Genomic DNA, 11,358 nt, shown 5'->3' on the forward strand with positions numbered 1-11,358 from the left:
GGACATTTATAGCACTTACATACAGTTGATGAGGACTGATGCGTGGACTGACAGTGAAATGTTTTTAAATGTTTGAATGAATGTTTTGTGAAACTGAATAAGAGACGCAACCTGGAGAAAGAACTGACCACTCTGTATCTTCATTGCTGCGGCATTTTATCATATGTTTCAGAGGTACTTTGTTGCTGTGGTGCCATCCTGGGACCCATAACATAAATATTAAATGAAAATCAAAGCTTTTTTAAAAATTTCATTAGCAAGTTTTGTTATTTTGTGAATAACAAATTTTCAAAAAAAAGTGCAATAATTATTCTTTATTCATGAGCATTAGATATCTGTGAACACTAATTTGCTTGATATTTGATATTGCAAGAAAGGACATTGTGATGTTGTAAAGAACAGTGATGGAGATTAGCCCTTTAACTGATGTTTTCATATTTGTGAAATTTAAGTTGTGATGGACCTGTTTCCTTACAGAGGAAAAAGACATGATAGTGTTATTAGAAAGTGCAACACCTTTTACTTTATTTTATTATTTTTTAACTTTAATATTTTTATTTCTTAATTTATTTCATTTTTAAGCTTTGGATATCCTTGAAAACTTATTTGAACAGAATATAGATTCTGATATTGTTGTTAAGAATAATGTTGGAGATGTGCACTGATGTTGGAATAAGTCCTCATTGTGAAGCAACCCTTACTTTCACTGAATTGGAAATATTTTAGAAAAACACATTGAATTACAAGACAAGGCTAGAATTACATGATTTTAATAGCAATAGGTTGTGATCTAAAGTGGGCCGGTCTGAGGCATGAAACTCCAGGGTTGAAATTGAGTCCCACTCCGGACCTGGTGCAACAGGTCATGACTTGATCACTCCTCGACCCATGATTGCTTTCTTTGTGTTCCTCTCTGGTCTCAGCAGGATTATGTAACATTTGGGTCCAAACAGGGCCACCAGGAGGCCAAAACTGGAGGCCAGGATGGCAAATATTTCCACTGCATCTGCATGTTTTCCTGGTGAGCTGATATAAGCCGGAACAAAGGCCACCCACACAGCACAGAAGAGCAGCATGCTGAAAGTGATGAGCTTGGCCTCATTAAAACTGTCAGGAAGATTTCTCGCCATGAATGCAATCAGAAAACTGAGGATAGCCAACAAGCCAATGTAGCCCAATAACACCACAAAACCAACGGTGGACCCTACTACACACTCATAAACTATCTTGTCATTGTGGTACTGAGTGTTTTTATGTGGAGCTGGTGAGGAAGAGAGAAGCCAGGCAGTACAGATCGCTGCTTGAATCGATGTAAGAACCAGAACTGTTCCTCTCTGCTGCAAAACACCAAACCACTTGAGACTGGCTTCACCTCCTGGCTTGGAGGCCTTGAACACAGCCAGAACCACCATGGTCTTCACCAGGATGCATGATACACAAAGCACAAAGCTGATCCCAAATGCTGCATGTCTAAGTTGGCATGTCCACAGTCTGGGTCGTCCAATGAACAGCAGCGAACACAGGAAGCATAGTTTAAGGGACAGCAATAGCTGGAAACTCAGTTCTGAATTGTTGGCGCGTACTATCGGTGTTTTGCGATAATACACGAAGATTCCCAAAACAGCAGCACAGATCAATGTGCCCAGCAATGAGGTGGCTGTCAAACAGATACCCAGAGGATCATGGTAGGAGAGGAACTCTGTCTTCTTTGGAACACATTGGTCACGCTGGGGGCTGGACCAGAAGTCCTCTGGACAAATGATGCACTCCATGGAGTCTGCAAAAAAGAGGAAGATAGTGAGATACATTCTGTATGCAGTTAACTCAAAGTCAAATAAAAACACTGAAACATGACCCACTTGTATTATTACTGATCTTTCCCTCAGAACAAGGGATGCAGTCAAAACAGCACTCAGGTTTCCCCTTCTTTCTCACCATTCGTGTACCTGGAGGACAGCTCTCACTGCACACTGATCGAGGTGGCTAAGGGCAGGAAACCTGTTATTTTATATTTATGAGTTACACTTAGCATGAAAGTCAAGAATCTGAATACTCAGAGGCAACCTTTCTGGGCTGAAAGTTCCAGAAGATTTGTCTTCATCAAGTGTGAGTTCTTCCCCTTTGGAGGCTGACCTCTTGACCTCACCCACATTCTGAACTTTAATTTGTCCATCAGGGAGCCACAACCAGTTCATGATGTCATATATTGGCAGGGCATCACCATTCTCATCAAATGACACTTGATCACCAAATGATGTGGTGAAGTTGACCATTTCCAAGTAATGAACAAGCTGTCAACATAAGGAACAGAGGGAAACCAAAGAAGACATATAAGAGATTATTCTACTCTCAATACCAACAATTCTGCACAATATTCAACAATCAAACCACATACTATGCCAAAGAACATATGAAAACACAAATTTCCATATCACTAATAATACAGCAATTGCTCTCCCTGACATGATAATACTTTCACAAAGGAATGGGGAATTTCTTTTAAAGCACATAGCAACTTCTTGGCACATTTTACAGTGTGCCAAGTATTGTATTTAAACTGACAGGCTAATGCTACTTGGTAAGAAATGCTAGGGCACAGGAATCAGGTAAAAAGCAGAGTATAAACTGATATCACACCTGCCAGGGCTCCATTGTTTGTAAACTGCCACAGCTGTTTCCACTGAAAGGCCCTCTCCCTGGTGTGCACTGCAGCATGTCATTAAGGGCGTATGCCAGAGCATACACAGCCTTGTAGACATTATACTCAGACCTGAGGTTGGAAAGGTCCAAGAACTCTGTCTCCACAGTCTCCAGATCTTCTTCTCCAGTGCATATTGCTCCCCCACTTTCCACCCAGCCTGCTGGAGGTGGAGCGAATCTACACTGAAATGTGTGTTCCCAAAACTGGTTAACCTGAAATGTATCAAAAATTGCATGTTAGAGTTGAAAACATGTTATTCTTACAAAAAAGGGTAAACTTCTCACCATGCTGTTCCCATAGCTGTTGCTGTGGTTGTGCAGACTGGGACGTATTTGTAACAGGAATTTCCTGAGTCCTGGGATTTCTCCGCGACGGATGGCGATGCCCAGTGTGCCACTCAAGTATGGCATGAGCTGAGGGGTCTGGAGCACAGGAGCTGCTGTCCAGGCTTCACTGGCCATCCACTGCAGGCCTGTCACTTTCTGCCTCACCACCTGCAGAACCATATTGTGGCAAATACTTACATATTATAACGTTCACATGGCTGATGTTTTTTCACGCAATAGATACACAGTAAAGAGATACATATCTTTAAAACTGGGGATCAGTACAATTAGTCAGATTTTCGCATGGAAACAACATTAATGGATTACTATTTGTTATATTTATATGCTTACATGCGTGACATTGTCAGATGCATCTTTCAATATGACAAATAAAACACGAATTTGTAGAAATATGTAAAATTATAGTGAAATTATATTTCAAGACCAACCTCCTTCATGAGTTTAATCATGTGACCCTCATTTGCAAACACAATGACCACGCGAGCTGTGGATTTCTTCATCACATCCACAATTCTCCTCAGTTCAGCTGGGTCAGTGCCCAAAGGCAAAACTTCTAAGTAAGCCAGACACCCTTCACCAGACAGACTCAGGTCAGACTGGAAGGATTGTGCAGCATGGAGTCCGTAGTCATCATCACTGACCAGCAGACCTGCCCAAGTCCAGTCAAAGTGTTTTAGAATCTGAATCATAGCACGAACCTGAGTGAATACAGATTGAAGAGACAGGTGTTGTACAAATTATAATGTGAAACAGGAAAAATGCTTCATTTTTGCATCTTAATTTTGCTGATATATTTTTACCTGAAAAGCATCACTTGGGATTGTCCTAAAGAAGGACGGAAACTTTTGCCGGTTGCTCAGGCAGGAACATGTGGAAAAATAGCTCACCTGTAGAAGACACAGACTACATATCCTAATACTCTCCAAGTCTTTACTGTTGCTTCCAGCTTTGTTAAAGTTGACTGATTTGTGTATACAACTTACAATAACATGCAAATAAATCAGATTGATACAAGTAAGAGACATGGAGGAAAACTTACCATAGGTACTCTGTACAAACCTAAGACAGCAGAGATGGCAATAGAACGTGTCGAGGAAGAATCACCCACAATTCCCAGCACTGGAGGGCTTCCTGCACACGTCTCATCTAAAATAATTTGCCCTTCTTGGCCGCTGGCTAATGTTAATGCTGCTCGAAATCCAACTCCAAGTTTGTTACAATTGTCGTACAGACTGTATCCCAGAGTCACATTACGTAACAGGTTGGTGTTTCTGTTGATCTCCTCAACAGCATAGGCCATGGTCTGGGCCTGCCTAAACCCTATAACATCAAAACTAACCAAAAAATACAACATGAGACATGCAAACAATTAGAAGTTGCAAAGTTATAGATTGTGTAAAGCATAGAACCAGCCGAACAGCAACAACCAAGGTGAAATCCAACAGAAAAAATCAAGACGATTGAGCAAAAATACTTAAAATGGCATAAATGACAGAAAACATCATTATCAAATACACATTCTAGTATTTGCATTGGCACTGACTTTCCATAGTTTCTGGTCTTTGCTGTTTCCTCAACAGACTCACCCATGGCAGGTAGGCTGTTGTGGCTCTGAGGTAAAAGACTGGTCAGGAAAGACAGAGAAGAAGTGGATTTCAAACAGTCCACCAAGAACTACATCTCCAGCCTTGTGCATCCCATTCAGATCAAACCGTCCCTGTAACCGACAGGAGGACGATGCAGTAGAAGAAAAGCAGGAACACAACAATATCAAAAGCAAGCTGGTGTGTAAAAAGGGCCACATGACTTCACTTGAGTGAGCCCAGTTGCTACATTTCTTGCTTTGTCACCCTCTTTTATTAACTAGCATTATTGTTTAATCTTGTACACCGCCCACCAGGGCAGAAGAAGAAGAAGTAGGGGCAGGGCCTAAATTAGGTTTCATTTGAGAGTAACATTGTATGAAAAAAGAATTAACATAAAAAATAAATAACATCTCACCAGGGCCATGGCAGCAACTTCTAATTGTGTACGGCAAATAGCTCTGTAGTTTAAAACCTGAGCAAGCACAAATGTGTAGGTATATGTATGTACAGCCATGGCCATAAGTTTGGACACAAGTACCATGACGCTTGTGAATCTTAGAAAATACCACAAAATTGTCACTTACAATACAATACACAACTCCTGAGAACTATATTAAGTTCTCAGGAGTTAGTGCTGTTTTTAAATATGAATATTTAAAAAAAAACATCAAAAGAGTTTGGTGTCATTTTTTTATTCTTACCAAATTTGGTTGTGAAAGTACTGCATTTTTTTGTTATTTTCTTCTAATATTATGTTTTGGGAACAAAGTTGTTCCAATTGTTGGAATTTATTGATAATATTATATCCTTTGTTGATTTGTTGACTAATTAAACTGGTGCTGTCACAAAATATTAGTTATGTTCTGTAATAGACATAAAAACAGACATAGTAAGTCATGCTGTGTCCAAACTTATGGCCATGGCTGTATGTATCAGAAACACCAAACTGTGCTGAATATAATCCCAAATTTGTGTGTGAGAAACATAAATTCCATGAAATTATCACCAAATCTACAAATGTACAGTGAGTATATGGAGTTCACCACCACAAATTACCAAGATTAAATTAAATGTCCACTAGATGGTAGCAGCTTACAAAGACTGGTGGTGATTGCACTATTTGTTTGATTGATGATCTGTTGTATCTTCCTGACATCCATATAAACCTGTCAGCTACTAGTTTGTTCAATATGCAATGTTTCCATTTTTTAAATTTTATTTAGAGTGTTTGTCAGTTTTGGACACACCTGTCAACACACAAAGTCACATCGAAGAAGTGAGGCACAACATTTAGTTACTTATGTAGCTCATCACAATGCAAAAACATGCCAGGAGAAAATATTTGAGGATTCATACTAGAAAATCTCCCGAAATGTTACCTCTAATATTGTCCGAGGTATGATATTAAAAAATAATCATGAATAATTATATTAAAATACTGATATCAAGAGTAACTATGTGCTCTGAAAGTGAGTTTCTAAGATGTTTGGGGCCAAATACTATGATTTCAGTCTTGTCTGAATTTAGTAGTAGGAAATTACAGGTCATTTCTTTATGTCCTTAAGACAATCCTGCAGTCTAGCTAGCCGATTAGTTTCATCAGGCTTCAAAGATATATACAACTGAGTGTTATCAGTGTAACAATGGAAAGTAATACAGTGCTTCCTAATTATATTGCCTAAAGGAAGCATGTATAATGTGAACATTATCAGTCCTAAGACAGAACCCTGAGGAACTCCAAGAAGAGAGAACCCAATAACTGAAAGTTACCTTTAAATTCCCTTTGAGCAAGCTGTCAGCAACGGCAAGAAAGAATTCAAAAGAATATTTTTACAGGTAGAACAAAAAAAACTCCGAAAGAGCCAGGCTTAAGGAAGGCGTCAATCTGCCTCAGCCAGATGGCATCAGTATTGGAATTGGTTATGTTCCGTTCTCAAATATAAGCTAGAAATTCGAGATTACTGTTTCTACACACTCCAAATGGACAAACTTTGACTCCGAGTTACTGCTGTTTTGAACGTAGAAATGGTAATTTTCAAATTTGGTTTTTGTTAATGTTTTGGAAATGAAAGTACGACTTATACAAATTAAACACGCAAGTTAAACAGTTTATCTGTCAATTTTGAAAAAAATATCCTGTTTTGTATATAAAATCTAAAAATTTCTTTGTTCCTGGTGTTGGTTTGTTCCTGTGGTTTCTGTTATACCATGTGGCCAGCTCAGAAGTCCCTAACAGAACTATAAATCCTCCAAAGGAAGTTTACGTCTAAATTGTAATAGCCATGTCATTTGGTTGGCCAAATATCTGCTTGGTGTCTTTGTCTAAACATGTGAGATGCAGTACTTTCTGGAGATACATCTCATCATGGTGTCCTTTCAGAAGCACTGACTTCACTTTGTTCTGACCACTATGTGGTTTGCCTTGCAGTTCATAACTCTGGTCCAGATTGCTGTCTGTGGGATGTCTATTGATCAAGAATTAGATTATAGAACTCACTATGATATTCAGGATATCGATTGGAACTAAAAAAGTAAAGCTTATTTGTGTAGTAGCTAGCTTGACATTGAAACAGTTCTTTGCAGGGAACCTGTTTAAACAGAAACACTGACATATAAAGGGGTTTAATTTCACCTTTGTGTAGATTCTCAGTCATTCAGGTCATGACAATCCTAGAAGCTTTGGCAGGCCCGGACTGGCAATCGGGAGAGGCGGGACTTTTCCCGGTGGCCTGCCTCCTTATTGGCCTGCCTGGACAGGCCAGCCACGGACTGGCAGGCCAATGAAAAAAAGTTGATCGGCTTTTTGGCAGACAGGCCAGAGACAACAGCGCCAGAAGCCTTACAGAGTACACGCCCACCCTCCTGTCACTCACACAAAGCATGTGCTCTGAGCTCTAAATCAGAAGGATAGGGATTGGTCAAAGTGACATTTTTTTTTTAGAAGAAACATGTCATGATTGGTTAGTTGCTTTATGGCCCGCCCCTTCATAGCGAGAACGGGAAGCATGCACTGCAGAGAGAGTGGAATGAGCGAAGATTATGGAGCACCCTTACTTCAAGTAAGTTTACAAACGGTCAGTTCTTCTCACAAATGCATCATCAGACTTCAAAGGCCAAAATATAATAAAAAAATGTCTGGCCCAAATAAGCTCCACAGGTGTCAGGGAGGTTGCAGGAAGCCTGAAAACGTTTGAGACCCCCTCTTCAGGTAGGATAGGCAGTTGACTTACAATTTTCAGTTATAAAATGAACATTGGTGTTTGCATATACTATTAGCTATGACCAGCTGACATCTAAATGATTTGCTGACAAAATAATATATATTTTTTTAATTCCACATGTTACATAAATAATAGGAAAAGGAAAACAAAAATTGGTGAGGGTAGTGAAGAGATTACAGAAGAGAAAAGTACTGGACTGTATGGCGCTGTCGTTATGGTTGTGTTTAATAGATTTACTGTCTGTTTAGTACTGTTGTAATTGCTATAACATAACTGTAAAAGGCATATTTTTGGAAGGAAAAAAAAACAAAATTTTGGTGCATTATCCCACGTGACACAACCCTTGCGGTGGCGGAAGTGGCCTGACTGATTGGAAATCCCCCGGCCTGAATTTCTTTCCCAGTCCGGCCCTGAGCTTTGGTAGAATGCAACCGGACTTCCCTTTTAGGTTCTTGAAGACTTGGCTATAAACATTTGAAATTCTCCATCAGTCACGTAGAATTGAAGATGCCACTTGGATGAGAGGTGAAACGTTTTCAAGATCCAAAAAGACACGTTCAGTAGCTTGATACTGAAGCTCCTAGAAATTCATCTTTATATTGCTGACAGGTGGGAACAGCAGCAAAACCTTTCAAAGTCTGTTAAATCTTAGGGAGTCCTATGAGTCGCATGTGTAATAAAAGAGGATCATATGAGAAATCAATGTCTTTATTGCTATAACTTTCTGTTTAAATTACAGGGAGGGAGAAAGATAATTCTGACATTAAAATGTTTTTAATTGTTAGAAGAGTACAAAGGCAAGGCAAGGCAAATTTATTTATATAGCACATTTCAACAACGAGGCGATTCAAAGTGCTTTACAAAGACATTAAGAACAGAGGATGATGATTATTAAAAGAAAAACAAAAACATTTATGAAATCATTTTTTTTTTAAAAAGTCAGAACAGTAAAGAGATCAAAAACAGAAGTCAGAAAACAAGGGCAATTATTAAAAGAAAAACAGAACAGTAAAAAGATCAAAAACAAGAGTCAGAAAACAAGGGCTGTTTAAAAATAACTGTCATAAAATAAGAGTTAAAATAACTGTTAAAAGTAACTGTCATAAAATAAGGTTTAAAATAATTTAAAATACTTTAATCAAAAGCAGCTGAGAACAGGTACGTCTTAAGAATGGATTTAAATGTGCTGAGATTTTCAGCTGATCTACAGTTTTCTGGGAGTTTGTTCCATATATATGGGGCATAGAAGCTGAATGCAGCTTCAAAGGGCATTTCATGACTGAATGAATGGAAATTACATATTGGTTACATATTGGGTGACAGTACTTAATCACTTTAGTGAAACAGGTCATGACTTGATCACTCCTCGACCCATGATTGCTTTCTTTGTGTTCCTCTCTGGTCTCAGTAGAATTATGTAACATTTGGGTCCAAACAGGGCCACCAGGAGGCCAAAACTGGAGGCCAGGATGGCAAATACTTCCACTGCATCTGCATGTTTTCCTGGTGAGCTGATATAAGCCGGAACAAAGGCCACCCACACAGCACAGAAGAGCAGCATGCTGAAAGTGATGAGCTTGGCCTCATTAAAACTGTCAGGAAGATTTCTCGCCATGAATGCAATCAGAAAACTGAGGATAGCCAACAAGCCAATGTAGCCCAATAACACCACAAAACCAACAGTGGACCCTACTACACACTCATAAACTATCTTGTCATTGTGGTACTGAGTGTTTTTATGTGGAGCTGGTGAGGAAGAGAGAAGCCAGGCAGTACAGATCGCTGCTTGAATCGATGTAAGAACCAGAACTGTTCCTCTCTGCTGCAAAACACCAAACCACTTGAGACTGGCTTCACCTCCTGGCTTGGAGGCCTTGAACACAGCCAGAACCACCATGGTCTTCACCAGGATACAAGACACACAAAGCACAAAGCTGATCCCAAACGCTGCATGTCTCATTTGGCATGTCCACAGTCTGGGTCGTCCAATGAACAGCAGCGAACACAGGAAGCATAGTTTAAGGGACAGCAATAGCTGGAAACTCAGTTCTGAATTGTTGGCGCGTACTATCGGTGTTTTGCGATAATACACGAAGATTCCCAAAACAACAGCACAGATCAATGTGCCCAGCAATGAGGTGGCTGTCAAACAGATACCCAGAGGATCATGGTAGGAGAGGAACTCTGTCTTCTTTGGAACACATTGGTCACGCTGGGGGCTGGACCAGAAGTCCTCTGGACAAATGATGCACTCCATGGAGTCTGCAAAAAAGAGGAAGATAGTGAGATACATTCTGTATGCAGTTAACTCAAAGTCAAATAAAAACACTGAAACATGACCCACTTGTATTATTACTGATCTTTCCCTCAGAACAAGGGATGCAGTCAAAACAGCACTCTGGTTTCCCCTTCTTTCTCACCATTCGTGTACCTGGAGGACAGCTCTCACTGCACACTGATCGAGGTGGCTAAGGGCAGGAAACCTGTTATTTTATATTTATGAGTTACACTTAGCACGAAAGTCAAGAATCTGAATACTCAGAGGCAACCTTTCTGGGCTGAAAGTTCCAGAAGATTTTGTCTTCATCAAGTGTGAGTTCTTCCCCTTTGGAGGCTGACCTCTTGACCTCACCCACATTCTGAACTTTAGTTCGTCCATCAGGGAGCCACAACCAGTTCATGATGTCATATATTGGCAGGGCATCACCATTCTCATCAAATGACACTTGATCACCAAATGATGTGGTGAAATTGACCATTTCCAAGTAATGAACAAGCTATCAAAAGAGAGCATATGGAAAAGAATTCCACACTTAGTACCCATAGTTCTGCACAATATTCAGTCCTCAAACAGCATATACCAAAGAACATATAAAAACATAAATCTACAACAAAATATTTGCTTTACAGTAAAGTCACATCACTAACAATACAGCATTTCCTTTCTCTGACCTGATAATACTAATCTGCCTCTTCCACAAAGCAGTGTTGAAAATTCTTAAAGCATTCTTTGCAGGACATTTTACAAAATCACACCTTTGTATTTAATCAAGTTAAATACTGTGCAAAAAACAATTGGGAATCATGATTTCGTCATGTAAACAAGTAAAACATAAACTGATATCACACCTGCCAGGGCTCCATTGTTTGTAAACTGCCACAGCTGTTCCCACTGAAAGGCCCTCTCCCTGGTGTGCACTGCAGCATGTCATCAAGGGCGTATGCCAGAGCATACACAGCCTTGTACACATTATACTCAGGCCTGAGGTTGGAAAGGTCCAAGAACTCTGTCTCCACAGTCTCCAGATCTTCTTCTCCAGTGCATATTGCTCCCCCACTTTCCACCCAGCCTGCTGGAGGTGGAGCGAATCTACACTGAAATGTGTGTTCCCAAAACTGGTTAACCTGAAATGTATCAAAAACTGCATGTTCCAAATGACAGCTTCTTATTTTTCCTAATACCAGATTTGCAGGGTAATCTTCTCACCATGCTGTTCCCATAG

At 39.8% G+C, this 11,358-nt stretch overlaps 1 protein-coding gene across 1 annotated transcript; it reads right to left on the reverse strand.

The window, feature by feature from the left end:
- Positions 1 to 754: 754 nt before the first annotated feature.
- Positions 755 to 10,587, reverse strand: LOC127536771 (vomeronasal type-2 receptor 26-like). Its single transcript, XM_051957999.1, has 3 exons — positions 10,405 to 10,587; positions 10,200 to 10,323; positions 755 to 1,777 (listed from the first exon to the last, which is right to left on the reverse strand). Exons 1-3 carry the CDS (start codon positions 10,534 to 10,536, stop codon positions 864 to 866), a joined length of 1,170 nt encoding a protein of 389 aa, XP_051813959.1. The 5' UTR covers positions 10,537 to 10,587; the 3' UTR covers positions 755 to 863.
- Positions 10,588 to 11,358: the final 771 nt, after the last annotated feature.

The sequence above is a fragment of the Acanthochromis polyacanthus genome, chromosome 13 (genome assembly GCF_021347895.1).
Source record: "Acanthochromis polyacanthus isolate Apoly-LR-REF ecotype Palm Island chromosome 13, KAUST_Apoly_ChrSc, whole genome shotgun sequence".
NCBI lineage: Eukaryota > Metazoa > Chordata > Actinopteri > Pomacentridae > Acanthochromis > Acanthochromis polyacanthus.

Bases quoted from the DNA above. Each gene is read 5' to 3' on its own strand.
- LOC127536771 (XM_051957999.1), bottom strand. From the start codon at position 10,536: ATGAACTGGTTGTGGCTCCCTGATGGACGAACTAAAGTTCAGAATGTG. The intron at 10,324-10,404 runs GTTGCCTCTGAG...TCCTGCCCTTAG, and splicing joins GGAACTTTCAGCCCAGAAAG to CCACCTCGATCAGTGTGCAG. The intron at 1,778-10,199 runs GTGGGTCATGTT...TCTTTTTTGCAG, and splicing joins AAAGATCAGTAATAATACAA to ACTCCATGGAGTGCATCATT.